Below are 20,732 nucleotides of genomic sequence, written 5' to 3' on the forward strand. Positions count from 1 at the left end.
GTAGCCTTTAACAAACTGTCGGGGCAAGTGCTGTTAGCGAGCACCTATGAAGGCCGACACGGCACACGAGGGGGTGGGTGGCCAGCACCACGGCCGGCCGCCTTTGTCTCCCGAGTGGAGATGTTTACTACACACCGCACCAGGTACTCATTTGAGGCCAAATTGACCGAGTAGAGGCCCAGGACCGGATCAGATAATCGTCACCGGTGTTGGCCGTGAGTGGGAATCGAACTCGGGTCGCTGGGTTCTTAGCGCAGCGTAGCGCTAACAGCTACACGACCGCTCCCCACACACACACACACACGTGTACACACACACACGAGTACACACACACATGAGTACACACACACACGAGTACACACACGAGTACACACACACACGCACACACAGACACACACACATGCAGTCCACACACATACATCAACAACCGCCGTTCGCCTCTAAGTGACGGTGACGTCACCACGACGCTTGTGCCAGGCTATGTGCACCTTGAGGTCACGTGAAGTGTCGAACGCCCACTGGCAGGAGGTTATGGGGCAGACCCAGCAGGTGCCACGGGTCGACTGACTGAGATGACTGGCTGATGCACCACCTGTGCCCCCTACTGTGCCAATTTGCTGTGCTTTAGCCACCCGGCGCTCCGCTCATTGTTGTGAGCGTCGCTCCTCCCCCCTCCGTTGTTGTTGGAGGGTGACTGCCTCCAACTGCCCAGTAGCGTCCTTCACGAGCCTCCTCCACAGAACCCGATCTTGACACCGCTGGTACCAGTCATCGACAAGTCCACTCAGCTCCACATCCTCCTGTACCACATCACTCCATCTGTTCTCTAGCCCGGGCCACGCCTGTTTAGACCCCTCGATCCGGCCAAACAAAAGCTGTTTAGGCATGCGGTAGCTGGGCATGCGGGCTACATGACCCAGCCAACGCAGCCTTGCCTGCCGGAGGAGCTCACCGATGGGACTTTTCCAGATCTTACAAGAATATGCGAGCTCCTCACACAATCCAGCCTGGTTAAACCCAGGATGGATCATAGGCAGGCCAGCTTAAATGTTTCTAACCGGCGAAGATGTTCCATTAGGGGGGTCCACGTTTCGCAAGCGTAGAGAAGGGAGAGAATTACTGTGGCCGAGAAGACCTGAAGCTTCGTGCGGAGCGACAGACCAAGTAGCTTCCACACAGCGTTAAACAACCGATGAAAAGATAATGCTGCTCGACTGATTCGGAGTGAGACCTCTGCTGTCAAACCGGAGCCGGTCATGAGCACACTTCCCAGGTATGGGAAACTCTCCACTCTCTCCACAACTGCCCTATCACCGATTTGGAGTAGTGGCGGTGGAGTGTCCGATGGTACAAAACACCCAGGCAGGCACGTGCGTCGCGCGTGTGCTCTGAGCACCATCCACAGCCATCGTCAGTCCCTTCCGTACCGCTCGTTGGCGACGAGGGGGGCCGAGCAACATTCCGCCGTGGTCCCCTTTCTCTCGCCGGCAATCGCTGCATCGCTCATTCTCAACCCTTTACCTCCTCGACGTTGCCAGCCCTGCGCATGTCCCCACGCGGCCGTTCTGTCTCTCCCTCGCGCTTATTTTTTCCTTCCACATTTCGTCGTGCACCCGCAGGCGTGAACGGAGTTCATCGCGGTGCTTTGCAACGTCCTAATCGGCGCGACGTGCACGCCCAGCGCTAAGCCGGCCGCAATTGGTGCACGATACAACCTCGACTTGGGCTCCCCCCCCCCCCACCCGGACCCCTACCCCCGAGGTCAACTCACCCATTAATGCAAGGAGGAGGCCGACAAGGGACCGAGAGCGGCCAGGTGTGCACGATGCCCTCCGCCACCACCGCCACCACCGCCACCACCGCCGCCACCACCACACGCCACCACACGCCACCCCCTCGTGCCCGCTGTGCCAACCTGCCTCGCGGCAGCTCTTCAGCGGCACCCGCCACGGCAGCCACTGATGCTTAAGTGGAGAGCGGTGGGGGAGCGGCGGGGGACCGAGAGGCGGGAGGGTGTCTCTGTGTTTTGTTGTGGAGGAGGAGGAGGAGGAGTGCAGAGAGACGGGACACTCACTTCGGGGCTCGCGAGGTCCGTCCACCGTCACCTTGATGGCACGGTGGTAGGTGGCCACCTGTGGCGGGCTGGTGAACACCGTGATGGTGAGCGTGAAGCTTTTCCCTGCACAGGCACACAAGCAAACGCACGTGCACACACACGCCCATGTGAATACAGGTGCACGCACGCACGGGTGACAACGATCGCCCGTGTAGTTTACACAGACCGTCGGCGCAAGTGCTGTTATCGAGCACCTATGAAGGCCGGCACGGCACACGAGGGGCTGGGTGGCCAGCACCACGCCCGGCCGCCTTTGTATCCCCAGTGGCGATGTTCACACACCGCACCAGGTACTCATTTGGGTCGATCAAGGGGAGGCCCAGGACCAGTTCAGTTAAACGGCACTGATGTTGGCCATGAGCGGGAATCAAACTCATGTCTCTGAATTCATAGTGCAGTTTATTAACCACCACACCACACCGCTCCTCCACTTGCATGCATATGATGATGATGAACGTGCCCGTGTGAGCCAGGCATCTCATTGCCAGCAACGCGAGACGTGCACGTCACAACACGCAGCCTCGGAACCCGTTCTGGATGCAAATCCACGTCGGTCATTAACCTGGGCAAAGAGGAATGAGTGTCGACTTGGCCGCATCGACTTTGCGTGCTGTCTAGAGTGTCGCCCCCAGATCCCCACCGGGTCTCCCCTTCTAAGAGGCTTGCGTTCTCAATGCACTCGCATTCCGTTGTCAGCAGCAGCATCGTCAGCAGCCATGGTCAATCCACTGCTGGATGAACAGGCCTCCTCCCCAGAGCTGCTGCCACCCTTCTCACGACCGTGCAGTGTAAAGATGTTCTCCTAGCACAGGCGTTGACAACCTGTGGCTTGCGGAGCCGCATGCGGAATCTTTATTGACTGCTTCCTAACGTCATTTACTAAGGACCACCATCTCGTATCTACTTGGCAATGCGGCTCTTGAAATATTGAGTCGGTTTTTTTTCTCCCGAATTCTCAAGCGATGACTCTTCTTGTTATTCCGGTTGCCGACCCCTGGGCTGGCGCCAAGGGGTCACTCTCACAAGCAAGACTCATCCGTGGCTCCCCAGGTCTCAGCTTGGTCAACTCAATAAAATACACTTTTAAAGCTCAAAACCTGCACGAGGAAGTTACTTTCATAGCTATAAACTCTACGTACAAATCGCCACTGTTATTAGGGTGCCGCGGTGTCGAGATGTTAACTCCCACGCCCGGTATACAGGAGGTCGTGGGTTCGATCCCGACCCTAACGCCTGCTGTATATTTGGAGCTTGCATGTTCTCCCCGTGGTTGTGTGTATTTTTCTCGGGGTCCTTCGGGTTTTGCCACCACAATTAGAATCAACGTCACGTGTTCAGAGTATTTGGCTGCTGCTATAAATATCCACGTGACGAGAAGCCACTTCGTTGAGCTATCATTTGTGATGGCCAGGTCGCTTCTGAAAAATAGCTCGGTGGGCCTTACCTGGTGAAATAAAAAATAGTTTAGTAATCCATATTTGACTGTTTCGTTTATGAAATACAGGATTTGACGCATTTTTACACGGTTTTGATCACACCGACCGCCAGTGGCGCAATGGTGAGCACACTAAGTTACAAGCCCAGCAGCATGAGTTTGATTCCCGGCTACAGGTAGCATCGTCGGTGTGCGAGTGAAAGCTAAAACCTGGGCACACCCGTTCACAATCCGCACTGACCAGCGTGGTGAAGTATGGTCAATCAACGCCCATGACGGACACAGCGTGCGGAGAGGGCCTTCATCTATAGTAGCAGTGGATTGACAAAAGGGTAAGTAAATTATTATTATTAATCAGAAACTTAAGTAATACACTTCCAGTGCGCGCACACACACACATATGCAATATCGAATTCATACATTAAACTGTCAAAGTATGATCAACCAGTTTGCTGAGCGTTATTGTTGGAAACGAATATCCTAGTTAATGTGGAATAAAAATGATGAGACATGCCTCGCATCGGCTGCGCTGTCATTGATTTTTACAACAGCTCTGACACAACGGTGCAGTGGACCAATGGGCTTCTCCTCACCGACGATGAGACAACTCCTCTTTCCTTTCATTCTATTTACCTTTCGATTTAAAGCTTTCGTGACTGCAGGGATTTTTGTTTTCGTGTCTTCCCAATTTATCTCAATCGGTGCTAATTGGCGTTACGGCACAAGATGAAGAATCCATTCGTAAGTTCACATAGAGCTGTGAACGCCGTCTGTCAGAGAATGTCAGACTCTGAATGTTTATTTATACTGAAGGAATCCTATGAGCTATAAAGTTATTTTTCACAGATGTCCAGTAATGGCCCGCACAGTAAGCAAATTTTCACTCGATCTCTCCTATGGATATTCTCGCCCCCTGCCATAGTAATATGGAATTTTTATTGACTTTTTCCGTTGTAGAAAATCAATCATTGAAGTGGTATTTTTTCATAATTTACACAATAGAGGGCGCACGTCTGCACAAGCACTGCTCTGAGACTCTGATCAAATGCAACCGCAGATTTAATGTCATGGTGTTTTTATTTAACGTGGTCATTGGTGACCGGGCTGAGACCATCAACTCACTACACTTGAGAACTCGGTTTTAATCGCAGGCAGTGGCTGAAAGCTGTGTTCAAACCCAGGAGTATCTCAGCAGCGCTGGCTCAACGCTCTCAACTCCGGAGCCATCCGGCCACCTCTTCGAATCATCACAACATTAATCTTCATCGCGCCTCAGGATCGTGTTCACGCCGTGCGCGCCCGCGATGTGCGTGCGTGGTTTATGTGGCTGTGTGCTTAAGCAAAGGCGGCGTGCGTGTGTGCTGTGTGGAGCGGTGCCGTTGCAACTTGAAAAAATACCCGCAATTGTTTTTTTCCCTCTGTGTTAAGTTTGTTGTCCGTCCACTGCACCTCCGATTAGCACGGTTGGCTACATGGATTGTGTGAATTGAGTTCAACATACGTGCGTATACACTCGATTGGGATTATACATTGCGATCGTCACCTCCCTCTCCGCCTGCAAAAACACTGGCAGGACTTTCCTGTATAAACAGGCGAAGTAATAATGTAAGTATGCAAGTATTGTCACGTACACAGAACATGCCAATTCGTGACTAGTACAGCACAGCGGTGTGTGGATTTGCCAGCGTGCTGTACTAGTAACGAATTGGCACCTTCTGTTTACGTAACAAACCTTACTAATTGGCTGTGTCGGGTGATGGCGGGTTTAACGACACATTTACGCGTTCTAACCCTCCTAAAAAAAACCCTGTACTATGAACTTCTTTATGTGTGTATGTTTCCCTTCTTTCGCACCGTACGTAGCCAACCGTGCTAATCGCACGAGTCCGTTAAACCGCATGCCACATTGCTTCGTGGAACCAGCGTTTAGTTTTAATGGCGAGGTGGGGGGGGACGTTTTACAGATAAGGCAGATTTGTGAAAAATAGATTCCAGTGCACATTTGTGGTATTTCCGCTACCACATTTCAATCAAAATAACAACATAATATATATATACACACACGTACGTTATGTGTGCTGTTTGCATCAAGAACGTTTGTATGCAACTGTGTGTTACTAAGTAAAAACTGGTCATTTAAAGTCGTGTAACAATGTTAATTTTGAAAACGCGACAAAGTACTGCATGGCATCACCGAAGCAGCTAGTTTAATTTTGCATGCGAACGGGTTTAACAAGCAAGCTGGCTGTGAATGCCATGGCTTATCACTCCATCGCAGTTTCCATTTAAACAAATCTGAAGTTGCAGCCTCCAAGGCCGTCTGTGGAAGCCCTCAGTCGACATCGACTCAGCGGGGACGGGAGGCCCAAAACTCTGACCACTCCCACCGGCACAGTCCCCCCGGTGATGGCGACAGCGTCCCGTCCCTCGGTCAAGTCCAGGCTCGCAACCTCTCAATCCTGCCCACGGTGAGCGCGCCTTCGTCTCTCAACGCATCCGTTGCAAGACGTGCACGTGCTGCGCCGGTTCGCTTCACTGCGTGGGCCGTTTTCCACCGCGCTCGCAACGCCACGAGTGTGGAACCAGGGCCAGCTGATGCGAAGCCCCCCTTGTTATACTCGCCCTTATCATGCAGGTGATGGAATTAGATTAACTTTGTATTCTATAGTCCCCGGGTGGTTTTGGTGAAGACAAAAAAAAACCGCTGAAGAAATGTATAATGTATTATGATGATGATAATATGAATAAATTTTTATTTTTCGATGTAATGCTTGATGATTGCTTGTGTTGCAATCGAAACGTCCTGAGAATTTTATTGTTTTATTTTAATTATTTTATTATTTCCCTTCTACGTGACTTTACCAAAAGAACCAAGAATGTGAATTAATTTGTCTACGATATAACTTACATCTCACTTTGTCGGTCCACTGCTTGATGAAGGCCTACCGTGTCGGTCATGGGCGGTCATTTGACCATACTTCCCCACCGGGTTGGGTGAAGGAGGGGTGGACAGGGTCCAAGACCGTTTCAGATATCGCTCAGTTCTGATAACACTCGCCAGCTGATGTTCACAGCACCGCGTGCTACCCACCACACAACCACTCCTCCACCCACTTGCTTGGCCTCACGGTTCGTTAAACCGCCTACGAATTATACTATCGTCGTTGTTGTTTTCGTCACCTACAATAATAACCCGACTATCATTTCTCACAGACGCCATAAATAGCCATGGCTTCCCTTCGTGTTCATTCTGTTAAAGACCGAGTTACACCCAAGACTAAATACTATCTCGGGGCCACGTTGCACGGTGTGGCTTTGGCGTGAAATCTTCAAGCTCGCTCGCGATAACCGCGACAATCGGCTGCGAGTAAAGCTCAGCCCACAGGTCACTCACGCCACGCCGAGCTGGGTAATTATCTTCGGTGGCTCGGGGCCGCCGATGTTATAAAATACCACAACGGCCCAGATAACCGTGAGTTGTGTACACGCGTGCTATTTATATAACACTGACACACACACATACAAACGTTGCGATAAATCACTCGCTTTCCCCGGTGTAGCGCACCGCAAGCCGTGTGTGTGTATATATACCCGGCAAGGCATCAAGTCTGACTTGCAATATGTATATATTTGGTGTTTTAACTTCTTAACGCCTGTCATCAATGTTTACACGCTAATGTAATAACCACCAGAAGTATGTTTTTTTCTCCCCTTGCTAAAAGTTACTCCAAATCATTCGTAATAGTAATTCGTCAAAGCCAACTTTTGCTACGGCAAAATAATTGCATTTAATATTGATTGTTTGTGCACTGTAACACAGTTGTTGTTTCTGCTCTCAATTGCTTTTTGGTTGACTTCTGTGCTATGATTTAAATTTGCTTCATTGTTGTATTGTGGTTGTTGTTGTTATTTTTACTATTGTTTTTGTATATTCCTGCTTGTGTCACTTTGGTGACCCAGGTCAACCCTCTGAGCCAAATGCCAAATGCCACTCGATCCTGGCCTCTTCGAGGGGGGGACGGGGGGTCTCACCTGGTGAGACAAAACGAAACTTGACGTTGAGAAGTCACCTCGTGTGCGTGTTCGCACAGCGGCACTTTGCCTCTCGTCCCTCGCATCCCGCTTTCCACTCGCCAGCCGTCCCCGCTCCATGCGTCGCGTGAATCCCTTTCCCATTCCAATGATTTACGTGTACGTCATCCGAACGTACGTATAAGTCGTCAGTTTTTCTTCCGGTTCCGTTTCGATGACGTGTACGTCATCGGAACGGAATCTGAATAAAGACTAAATTGAAACAGCTTTCTTGGTACTGAGGCTCCCACAAGGCCATGCGGGAGGGCGTGTGGCACAGTTTGGCCGCCAGCTGTCATAGAGTGCGGCGGTCATGTCGCAACGATTTTCTGCGGGGAGTAACAATGTCTTTAAAAACAAAGGCGCTACGCCTCTCTAAATAAAATTAATGCAGCACCGCTTGCGCGTTCCGAGATTCAGCGGTGAACGGGACGCCCACCCTGCAACTTGCAGTGTGTCTCGGGATGGGAAAGGGTTAACGATGTCCCGGGTTCAATCCTTTGACCCCATCAGAGGCTCAGAGACGTGCCCAACGAGTCCTAAGAACCCCGTCCCATTAGCTCGCAACGAACACGGTGCCCGGCCACGACCTCCATTCATCACGGCTGGCTGGGCAATAGGGACCGTCCTTGTTTTGTGTTTGTGTTTAATTACTGCGCAAATTACCCCCCCCCCCACTCCCTCGCACAGTAGCGGCATGTTTACCACACAGGCGCAGCACGACATGCCATCCACGCCGCACGGCCTGTATGTACGCTGAACTTCCTTCGCACCATACGTAGGCCAGCCGTGCTCAAATAGGAGGTGCGATTTGACTTATTCTGAAACATATTCCGTGTTTGAGAATTAAAATGTACGCATAGACAGTACTGCAATATATATAATTCCACCCAAATGTGAAGAATAAGTGGTCACTCAATAAGTGGTCACTGTGATGTCCACGTGGGTCCTCAGACAAAGCGAGGCTTTTTCCTGCATCAATAAACCGCATTGTTTTCGTAGTTGTTTTTTTTTTACCAGGGTTTAAACTCTCTTTCAATATTTTCCACGATCCCCTACCCCTCAACCAATGAACAGGTCCATGCTCCTCATCCGCACATTGACAATTCGTTTGTTTTTGTGCGGTGCAGCAAGTAGGCGATGTTTTCTGAAGCTCAGCCCCGGGCTAAATTAAAGCCCTGACTGACGTTTTCACACCGATAGTGTGTCATTTTGTATTAAAAGGCGGAGTGGTTCACGCACTTCCGCGTACGAGTTTGATTCCCGCTCACAGCCAATATTGACTAATATCTGAACCCGTCCTGGGCCTCCCCTAGGTCGGCTCAGCCTTAATTGGTGCGGTGTGTAAACATCAGCACTGGGAAGACAAAGGCGGCCGTTCGTGGTGCCGTGTCGGCCTTGGCAGGTGCTCGCTAACAGCACTTGCCCCAACAGCCTGCTGGAGGCGAGAGAGGGCATCTTTGTCTATACCACAGTAACGGCGTTACAGAACCTTTGTTTAGGCATATTGGTGAGACTGGTTATCTTTTATTGTCTATCACACCGACCTGCTGTGTAAGCACAATTTATAAACTATAAAAGTTCAAGCGATACTCGTCTTACATATTGCGCTTATCAGGATAAATTACAACGTTTGACTTTGCGACTTAATAGGCTGCGTCCCGTGCCGGGATTCCGTTACCGCAAAACCCACCATACACAGGATAAGCTGTAAAACTATAAACTATTTTATTTTATTTTACCAGGCAAGGCCCACTGAGCAATGAAAGTCTTTTGAAGAACGACCTGGATACAAATGATAGCCCAACGAAGTGGTTTACCATGTGGAAATGTATAGCAGCCAAATACTCTAAATGCGTGTTACTAAATGTGGAGGTAAAACCGGAGGACCCGGAGAAAAATCCACGCCACCACAGAGAGAGAGACACGCAAACTCCAAATACACAGCAGGCGTCAGGGTCGGGATCGAACCCATGACCTCCTGTATACCAGGCGAGGAAGTTAACTATACTATATAGAGTATGTAGCCTGACTGTGGATATAATATATAGTACACATCACACAAAATGCATAAACCACGACATTCGTCACCAAAGGGTTTTATCACCGTGTCGCTTGACACATGGAAGTCACACTTCAATGCCAACTGCCCGCATGAACAATCACAAAGACAACGGTCCCCTGCATGGCCTTTGAAACACTGTCGGGGCAAGTGCTGCTGCCGAAAACCTCTAAAGACCCGCACGGCACACGAGCGGGTGGGTGGTGGGTGACCAACACCACGCCCGGCCGCCGTTGACTCCCCAGCGGCGATGTTCACACACGGCACCAGCTACTCATTTGAGGCCGTGTCGACCTAGGGGAGGCCCAGGACCGTTTCAGATGATCGTCATTGATGTTGGTGGCCGTGAGCGCTTTGCGCTAACCACTACATGGGCGCTCCCCCTGTAAGCACTCCTCCATCCCAGACAGTCTCAAACTTCTCCCCCTCCCCCCATCGACCCTCGCCCCATCCCACTCGCCCGCTGACTCGCAAATTCTCAGCGCTGAGTCACTGTGGCTCGCAACCTCCCCAGGGGAATGTCTCGCCCGCCGACTCACGCAACCGACCGCGTCATCAAAACACAAATGGCGATTCCGATGGCTGGGGTGTCGGCGAACGGAGGATCAATCACCTTTTCACTTGAGCGGTGAACGAATCAAGAGTTCATCATGGGACCCGTCTGCCGATATCAAAGTATGAAAAAAATAAGAAGAGGTTTTACCCTTTCCGGCAATAAAACGGGAGACGTTAAGATGTTCAAACACACCAAATAAGTAACCTTTTGCAAGGAATAAAGTTCTCATTAACCACACGCGGGTACTTGTGGTGAACATGCAAACCAACATGCTGCGATAATAATGATATTTGATGCATTGTCTTTGAAACCGATTGGCCCACACCGGAGACAGCCCTGAGTTCGCATGCAAACACGGCGTTTGCGATGCACGCTTTTTGGCACGTTCCTGCGACACGGCGTGCAAGGGGTCCTTATCGAAATGTGACAATCGATCTTCATTCTATTCATTGCGATTGAGAAGACAGTACGGGGAAATGAATAATCAATCGACGCGTATTGTTATCGTTGTCGATCCTGAAGATCGTTTTGCGCTCCTCGAATCGCGCGTGCGAGAATCGACGACTGCGAGAATCGACGACTGCACGTGCTGTGGCTGTGTCATGTGAACGTGCGTCGCTATCGGGGCGACAGAACGACAGGAACAAACGCGGTGGGATCAACAACAACAATGGACTGTCGAATATACTGCATACTGTCATCGTCAATAGGGATCGTGGCCATGAATCGCGCAGCTGAGCAGGGGTTTACAAAAGCGAGGGGTATGGCTCGAGGAACGCCGGCGAGGTGCCGTGGTGGTGTGTCCGCGTGTACGTGTGTCCGGAGACACACGTGTGTGTGCGTACACGCGCGTGTGTCTGTGTGTGTGTGCGAAGACGTGCGTGGGTGCGCGTGTACACACACACACGCGCACCCACGTGTGTGTGTGTAGACATGCGTATACACACACGTGTGTCTCAGGACACACACACACGTGTGTCCGGAGACACACGTGCGTGTGCGTACACGCGTGTGTACACACACACGTGTGTGTGTGTACACGCGCGTGTACACACACACACGCACCCACGTGTGTGTGTGTGTACACGCGCGCGTGCAGTATGCACTCGCACCTCCGATTGGCGCAGTTTGCTACGTACGGTGCGAAAGAAGTTCCAACACACACAGGCACCCTGCTGTTGTGTGGAACAGAGATTTGTTTTCCCCCGTATACCAATTATTTATCCGTCTTGTAAAATACAAATTGAGTAATTCACGATTGACTTTTGGATTAAGTCGCATTGTTCTTTGAACAAGCGATGTCGTAAGACCCGACGTAGCCATATAAATCAGACTTCCACGTGTTGCTAGCGTTTAATTGCTAAATATGCTTCATAACGACGATTGTAGTAATAATCCCGTAAATGTAGAGTACGTACAACTGTGTACCCGTGGTACACCACGAAGAGTGGAGTCAGTTTTGCAAATGGGGCAGCAGAGATGGTAAGGTGAAGCGGCACAAGGAAGGCATGCTGGGACAGAGATGAGAGCACGGCTCGAGATGAGCAGCGAGAGAGAGAGGGAGAGAGAGAGAGAGATAAGACGGAGCGCCGGGCAGGAAGGAGAGGAGAAGGAATGAGCAGGTGAAGATGTCGCGGGTGACAGGGTGATGCGAGGGGAGATACGGAGAGAGAGGACGTGAGCTGCCCGGAGCATCATCCGATGTCACACACACACGAGGGAGCGGGGTACACGACGAGTCACCCGGCTCGGAGCCGATGTCGACACCGGCACGGATGGACGCGCACGGCGAAAGGTGAAGCGCTGACCTCTACCACTGCGGCCCACGAAGCGCAGGTCGTTGAAGCGAGCCACCTGCTGCTTCATCACGGCCGTGGCGTTGCGCAGCTCGGCCGCGCAGTTCTCATCGTTGCCGGCAAGCACCGTGACCACTGTTCCGTCCGGGACGCCGCCCAGTGACACCACCTGCGTGTGCATGCGGGGAGAGATAGAGAGAGAGAGGACGTTGCCATGATGATGACAAATACGTCGATGGGGGTTTACCCTTTCTGACAATGAAACAGGCGTTCAGACGTCCACACGACAGACAGAGACATTTTGCGAGGCATTATTTTCATACTGGCAGAAAAAAGGTCGCGTCGATGTAACGTGCGATGACGATGATGATGTTTTCACTTCGCTGGTATCTCGTACGATGCGTGACACCCTGCTGCTGCTGTTGTTGTTGTTGTTGCTACGACTACGTTAGCCAGTGGCGCACAAGAAAATAAAAATGACAAACTCAACACATCCGGCAATCATCTAAAAAATAAAACAAACATTTACGTTTCTATACAGCGCCTTTCACCAATAGATCGCAAAGCGCTTATACGCGTCAATGTATCATTACCGAAGGACGACTACCACAGTGTGGAGAGAATCCAAGTGGATTCCAGATGTACTCGACAGACGCGCGCTTAGCGAGTACAGTTCGTGCCCGCGTGGAGAAGTATGGTCACACAAAGCACCACCACCCTCGACCAACACCGCACGGGGAGATACATTCATCAATTGGCGGATTGATAAAGGGCTGTAGTGTCGTGCGGCGTATACACCACGCGCACTCCTCTCCCTCCGCCCGTGTGTGTACACGGACGCACTCTGTATACGTGAGCGATCAGGATCGGTGGGCTGAGAAAAGGGCTTTGTATTTCGTTTAATTTTAACGCATCTCTCAAGAGTCTTCCCGAACTCGACATCAACCACGTGCCTCCTCCTCCTCGCCGCCGCAGAGAGTTCTATACCACACACGCGCGCACGTCAACTATATTATACATTAGAGCTCTGTAATTCATCATCGTGTGTCACGGAGCGAGAACAAGAGAATACCTCGTTAATGGCTCTTGTTTTTGCGAAACAAACTCCCAGATCAATCGATGATCACCCAGATCCATCCGCCCAGCCTTGCGTTACACAACGCGGCATATGGTGTAGCGGGTCTCCCTGCGGACCTGCTGTGTACGGACTGTGACAGCTGTTCACCCCCTCCCCTTCCCCATCGCCTTGTCTAGCCCCCCCAACCACCACCACCACCACCACCCGCTAGGCCCCCCGATCCATCCCCACAACGACCCGCGGGAACGGGCTATCCCATTTGGAGCGCGGTTCACTGTTGTGATGTAACCATCGGTGATGCCCACGGCAAACATCTTTCATCTCTGGCGGATGACACGTCCGCTTTGTTACACAGGGTCACGGTTCGAATTCCAACGGCCGCCCCGCTCAATACGACTGCGGGGTCTGTGTCCTGTTGTTGACCACTACGGTGTGTGTGTCTCCTGTATTGACCACTACGGTGTGTGTCCTGTATTGACCACTACGGTGCGTGTACTGTATTGACCACTACGGTGTGTGTGTACTGTATTGACCACTACGGTGTGTGTACTGTATTGACCACTACGGTGTGTGTACTGTATTGACCACTACGGTGTGTGTCCTGTGGTGACCACTGTGGTGTGTGTGTACTGTATTGACCACTACGGTGTGTGTGTGTGTCCTGTATTGACCACTACGGTGTGAGTGTGTGTCCTGTATTGACCACTACGGTGTGAGTGTGTGTCCTGTATTGACCACTACGGTGTGAGTGTGTGTCCTGTATTGACCACTACGGTGTGTGTGTGTGTCCTGTATTGACCACTACGGTGTGAGTGTGTGTCCTGTATTGACCACTACGGTGTGAGTGTGTGTCCTGTATTGACCACTACGGTGTGTGTGTGTCCTGTATTGACCACTACGGTGTGTGTGTGTGTCCTGTATTGACCACTACGGTGTGTGTGTGTCCTTTATTGACCACTACGGTGTGTGTGTGTGTGTCCTGTATTGACCACTACGGTGTGAGTGTGTGTCCTGTATTGACCACTACGGTGTGTGTGTGTGTGTCCTGTATTGACCACTACGGTGTGTGTGTGTGTGTCCTGTGTTGACCACTACGGTGTGTGTGTGTGTCCTGTATTGACCACTACGGTGTGTGTGTGTGTGTCCTGTATTGGCCGTAAGCATTTCTACGCGCGCCATGTGCTTCAGTGGAAACAATTTAAAGATCCCGTGGCTTCATTCGCAAGAGTGGGGCCATTGTGTGCCGATAGAATACAGTCGTCAATTAGCAATACAGTACACACACCGCAGTGGTCAATACAGTACACACACCGCAGTGGTCAATACAGTACACACACACACCGCAGTGGTCAATACAGGACACACACACACACCGTAGTGGTCAATACAGGACACACACACACACCGTAGTGATCAATACAGTACACACACACCTTAGTGGTCAATACAGTACACACACATACACACACCGTAGTGGTCAATACAGGACACACACACACACCGTAGTGGTCAATACAGTACACACACACACCTTAGTGGTCAATACAGTACACACACATACACACACCGTAGTGGTCAATACAGTACACACACACCGTAGTGGTCAATACAGGACACACACCGTAGTGGTCAATACAGGACACACAGCAATGATTCTCTGCGACGGGGGAGACTCGGTAAGACCGTCGTGAAAAAAAATACGAGACTCAGTTGAGGCTTTCCCGGACGTACAAATGACTCTGTCACTGTGTTGTGTTGTTATTATTATTACCCAGGGCTAAATTGCTCGCTGAATGTTTTTTCGTTTCGCTGCTAGCTTGTAGTAGTAGGCACCTGGCAAGTAGCCCATAGGGAGAGAGGTATTAGTGGGTGTGGTGGTGTTTTCGTGTGAGAGCACGTATGGCCACATGGTAAACTCGAAAGGCAGGCCTGGCCGGAACGTCGGACAAACGACGGCACGGCGATCCGTCCATTGAGAAACAAATTAATCTGGAACTCAAAGCGTCTTCGAGATTTAGCGTCTCTCATTTTTCTGAATGTGGAGGTTGGTGAGCGAGCTCAGTGGTGGATTCAGGGCAACCGCCCCAGGCCCCGCGCTTTGGGGGCCCCGCGCTCTGACGTCACGGGTGGTGTCAGATGTAATACACGCGGCGAGATTTGTCCCAGACCCCGCACCCCCGGTTTTTGGCAAAAACTTGCCGCTATCTCTCACGATCCTGCGATGTTAACAATCCACGCTCCGTCTCTCCAGGCGTGCGTTCTCTCGGACGCTTTCCCGTTCCGTTGCTGCCTCTTTGTAATTGATTATTGATCATCTGGCATCATTACCATCATCATCATCATCCCTGCTGTAGCCATGGCGTGTCCTGCTCAAGCCTACCTACGCTTGGCTATGCACGTGGTAGATGTGCCCACTGTGTCTGTACGGCGTCTTGAGACACGGCCCTATCTTTCTAATCGCGGTATAATGCAACGTCTTGTTTTCATTGCGTTTCTGTAATAAGCAGCGCTTGGATTAGGAATTATTGTCGTAAGGAACTACCACTCGAGGACGATCTTCCGTTCCGATGTTAGGAAGTCGCTTGGAGCTCTGCACGTTTTAATCTAAATTGAAAACGTATTTCTTTGGAAGTGATTTTTGTGTTGAGCTCGTGGTCGTTCCCTCGCACCTGCGATTAGCTCCGTTGGTTACGAACGTTGCGAAAGACGTTCGGTGTCCCGATGCATAAAAACCCTAAAATATTGTGCGCCCTATATCTATATAATCCCATGAACAGGTTTATCATTATTATTCCCGGACGAACGCCCCAGATTGTTCCTGCTAAGGTAGGGGGAGCGGTCGTGTAACGGTTAGCGCGAAAATATGAACCGTCCTGGGCTTCCGCTCGGTCGACTCAGCCTCAAATTACTAACCTGGTGGGATGCGTTAAACATCGCCACTCGGGAGACAAAGGCGGCCGGGCGTGGTGCTGGCCACCGACCCCCTCGTTTGGCGATCTGGCTTTGCGAACAGCACTTGCCCCAACAGTCGGTTGAAGCTATACCGAGGGCTATCGTTTCCTTTGTTCGAGCGAGACTGGTTCCAATGTCAATTGTGTAGTTGTTGTTGCAAATGTTGTTGTTGTTGTTTTATCTTAATACTCAGGTTACAGCTGCGATACCTCGTGACAATCAACGACACCTCGTGACAAAGATGGCGCCAATTGCTTTGTCGCGTCGCAGTTTCCGTCTGCAGCCTGAGTCGAGTCACCTTCACTCCAAGTCGAGTCGCCTTCACTCCAAGTCGAGTCGCCTTCACTCCAAGTCGAGTCACCTTCACTCCAAGTCGAGTCACCTTCGCTCCAGGTCGAGTCGCCTTCACTCCAAGTCGAGTCACCGTCGCTCCAAGTCGAGTCACCTTCACTCCAAGTCGAGTCACCTTCGCTCCAGGTCGAGTCACCTTCACTCCAGGTCGAGTCACCTTCGCTCCAGGTCGAGTCACCTTCACTCCAGGTCGAGTCGCCTTCGCTCCAAGTCGAGTCACCTTCACTCCAAGTCGAGTCGCCTTCGCTCCAAGTCGAGTCACCTTCACTCCAAGTCGAGTCACCTTCGCTCCAGGTCGAGTCGCCTTCGCTCCAGGTCGAGTCGCCTTCGCTCCAGGTCGAGTCGCCTTCGCTCCAAGTCGAGTCGCCTTCGCTCCCTGTCGAGTCACCTTCACTCCAAGTCGAGTCACCTTCGCTCCAAGTCGAGTCGCTTTCGCTCCAGGTCGAGTCGCCTTCGCTCCAAGTCGAGTCACCTTCGCTCCAGGTCGAGTCGCCTTCGCTCCAAGTCGAGTCAGCTTCACTCCAAGTCGAGTCACCTTCGCTCCAAGTCGAGTCGCCTTCGCTCCAGGTCGAGTCGCCTTCGCTCCAAGTCGAGTCACCTTCACTCCAAGTCGAGTCACCTTCGCTCCAAGTCGAGTCGCCTTCGCTCCAGGTCGAGTCGCCTTCGCTCCAAGTCGAGTCGCCTTCGCTCCAGGTCGAGTCGCCTTCGCTCCAAGTCGAGTCAGCTTCACTCCAAGTCGAGTCACCTTCGCTCCAAGTCGAGTCGCCTTCGCTCCAGGTCAAGTCGCCTTCGCTCCAAGTCGAGTCACCTTCGCTCCAAGTCGAGTCACCTTCGCTCCAAGTCGAGTCGCCTTCGCTCCAGGTCGAGTCGCCTTCGCTCCAAGTCGAGTCACCTTCACTCCAAGTCGAGTCACCTTCGCTCCAAGTCGAGTCGCCTTCGCTCCAAGTCGAGTCACCTTCACTCCAAGTCGAGTCACCTTCGCTCCAGGTCGAGTCGCCTTCGCTCCAGGTCGAGTCGCCTTCGCTCCAATTCGAGTCGCCTTCGCTCCAGGTCGAGTCGCCTTCGCTCCAAGTTGAGTCACCTTCACTCCAAGTCGAGTCACCTTCGCTCCAAGTCGAGTCGCCTTCGCTCCAAGTCGAGTCGCCTTCGCTCCAAGTCGAGTCACCTTCGCTATAAGTCGAGTCACCTTCGCTCCAGGTCGAGTCGCCTTCGCTCCAAGTCGAGTCGCCTTCGCTCCAGGTCGAGTCGCCTTCGCTCCAGGTCGAGTCGCCTTCGCTCCAAGTCGAGTCACCTTCTCTCCAATATCGAGTCGCCTTCACTCCAAGTCGAGTCGCCCTCGCTCCAAGTCGAGTCACTTTCGCTCCAAGTCGAGTCACCTTCGCTCCAAGTCGAGTCGCCTTCGCTCCAAGTCGGTCTCAATGCGAACGAGCTGAAAATCGCTGGCCATGTTTTATCCGCTGCTGGAGGAAGATCGTCCTCCCCCCCTCCCTCCCCGTACGTCGTGGCTATCCCCTCACTATCCCACGTCCGATCTCACTCGTGCGCATCCAGCTGATGACCTCGTGTTCGCTCCATCTCCGCGATCAGGTCGTCCTCTCTCCTACAGCTGCGCCACTCCGTGGTGAGCCGACTCGCACATCGTCATACCCGTCGAGCGCTGCGTTCAGCCGAAGCCCACTGAATTGTATTTATTTTTTTAAAGTCGGCAATGATGTCTCTAATTTGCGAAATGATGTCGCTGGTTTGCGTTTGTTTCCCGATCCGTGTGCGTCTCCTCCCGTCTCTTAATTCCAAGAAATGCGTTTCTCTTCGTGCTTATTTTTAAAAACTTTCAAGTTATTTAATGGTTTATTTTTTTGTCTGTTTCCATACATCTGATCCAAGACGTCCTAGCTGGCGTGCACGATGCACTGATTAAAAACCGTTCCGGGGCACATCGCCGGGCTGATGTGCACTCGAACACAATCATCAAACACCGATGTTGCTCCTTGCGGGGAATATCAGCTGTAAGAGGCGGTCTCGAGTCAGACATTTGCCCACATTTGTATACATGTTTTTTTATTACTTCACTCACAAATTAACACGTGAAATGTGCTTCATGCACTTAAAATGTAACGAGGTGTCGTTACGCCTCGTGTCCGCATGTGTGTGCAACGTGGTATGGGGAGCGCCAATGCAGTGGTGAGTGCACCGCACTTTGAACCAGGGCACCCGAGTTCCGGTTCCCGCTCACCAATAAATATATCAGTGGCCGATATTTGAAACGATTCTGGGCCTCCCCTAGCTGGGCTCAGCCTTAAACTAGTACTCGCCCGAAAATTATGTTAAGGCTTGTATGTTTGACCATATTTGTATACCTTATATGGACACCGGGCACAAGTTTGGGGTCGGGTCTTACTTTCCGAAGCGTCTTATAATTCGGAGAATGCGGTAATTGCACCTCTGTTCATTGTATTGTTTGTCGTGTGTGTGTGTGTACGTGCAGTGTTTAGGCAGGTGCTCGCTAACAACACTTGCCTTTAAGGGCTGTACCAGGCTGATGATGTGTGTGTGTGTAATGGGGAGCGGTGGCGCTGTGGTTAGCGCGCTGCACTACGAACCCAGCGAGCCAGACGTGGTGCTGGTGGCTACCCACCCTCTTTCATTTGCCGTGTTGGCCTTTCATAAGTGCTGCTCGCTAACAGCACTTGCCCCCCCCCCCCCCCACACTCTGTTGAAGGCTATACGGGGGACCTTTGCGTGTAGTGTGTGGAGGCTTTATGAACTCATAGTGGAATTGCGCTACACGGGACGTGTTGCATAATTTCCTTCCGCCGATACAGGCGGCTACGCACATCTGCTCACAACACGCGCAGCAGCAGCAACAGCAGCAGCGGCGGCGGTGGCTGTTTGCAACAGCAGCCAGCAACACACTACAGCCCATTAATCCCGTGAACCAAACAGCGGATGCGTCAAACGATAAACCGGTAACCGTTTTCAGAACCGATGCTATCCGTTTGCACTTCAGGTGCATCGTGCTGAATTTGGGATGTTTGAACAAAGTACTGGTTCAAAGAAAAAACTCTGTTGTTTCGCTCTTCGTTGGCGTGAATCCATTCGTAACGCGATGCGCACCTACCTGTGAATGATTGCGACCGCTGCTGCTGGTAAGCGAGTTGGCGATTGTGATGAAGCTGAACGCGTGCGTTAAATCAATGAACCGTTTCACTCGCGAACGTAATTTCGCCGTCGAACATTTATGTCCTGCAGATGCCTTCAAAGAAGACGCATCCACTCGTGTCTATTTCAACTCGAATAGCGCCGTTTTATCGCTCGCCGTTTTTGGCCTGTTGAGCCTTTGCTACGCAGCGTGATTAATATCTAAATATAAAATGCATCACGCTACATGAGGGACACGGTTAAACTTCGCCCTCGTTATAAATTATCAGCGAGCCACGTCTAGCTGACGAACTGCCTTTTATATATTTAACTCTATCTCTCTGGTCCCTCTATGTGCTGTGGAGAAGGACTGTTGCCCGAAACGTCGCTCATTAAATGTTTCTTTAAAAAAATTCAAGGCCAATAAAGAGTGTTATTGACGTGTATCGAGTTTGTGTTGTTGGCTGTGTGTGTGTACCACTGCTATCGCAACAGCAGCAGAATCACCAACACAATGTAGAGCATTTATTAAGAGGTGGCATCATTAGCGAGGCGAGTAAAGACGGATAAACAAGGGAGTTGCTAGAGAGTCGAAATTTTACTTCCCTTGGTGACTACAACAACAATTAGAATTTGCTTGTCCAGGACAGCCAAACTGCACGGCACGACTGATTTAAACATTATGCAGAGAGAGAGAGAGAGACGCGAGCTCATTCACTTATTTATGAAATTATCACTTCATTGTATGTATGTTGAACTTATTTCGCACCGTACGTAGCCAACCTGCGCTAATCAGAGGGCAAGAAGCTAAGCACAAAAAGTAGTTCTATACAGGAATTCGTTTTCAATCGAGATTATGCGTAGCTCCAGTGGCTTCTTAATATCGGAACGAAGAACTGTCCAGACGGCCGCAGAAGCGCGTCTGAAAACGCGTGATGATGCGGTGACCACCGCCTTTGTTCGATGGCTGAGCCAGAAGCCGCTGCTGCTGCGAGGATGAGCGGGGGAGTTCACGTGAATATGGTTCATGGTGCTCCTTGACGATATCAGCAGCGAGGGATCGTTCACAATCCCACTCGAGGTATCGATCACAATCCCACTCGAGGTATCGATCACTCATCCCACTCGAGGTATCGTTCACAATCCCATATATATACGTGTGTCTGTGTGTATATAT

The 20,732-nt window shown here is 51.3% G+C and overlaps 1 protein-coding gene across 4 annotated transcripts in view; it reads right to left on the reverse strand.

The window, feature by feature from the left end:
- LOC116952997 (runt-related transcription factor 1-like) overlaps positions 1 to 20,732 on the reverse strand; it is a 155,179-nt gene that overhangs the window by 35,100 nt on the left and 99,347 nt on the right. For all 4 annotated transcript variants that reach the window (XM_032972790.2, XM_032972791.2, XM_076074683.1 and 1 more), the window contains exons 4-5: positions 12,049 to 12,205; positions 2,075 to 2,179 (exon numbers count right to left, since the gene is read on the reverse strand). In XM_032972790.2, the coding sequence (XP_032828681.1) occupies positions 2,075 to 2,179; positions 12,049 to 12,205 (262 nt within the window). The remainder of the gene's footprint in view (positions 1 to 2,074; positions 2,180 to 12,048; positions 12,206 to 20,732) is intronic.

Source organism: Petromyzon marinus, chromosome 49 (assembly GCF_048934315.1).
Source record: "Petromyzon marinus isolate PM22_M1 ecotype Great Lakes invasive population chromosome 49, UKy_Petmar_22M1.pri1.0, whole genome shotgun sequence".
Lineage (NCBI taxonomy): Eukaryota > Metazoa > Chordata > Hyperoartia > Petromyzontiformes > Petromyzontidae > Petromyzon > Petromyzon marinus.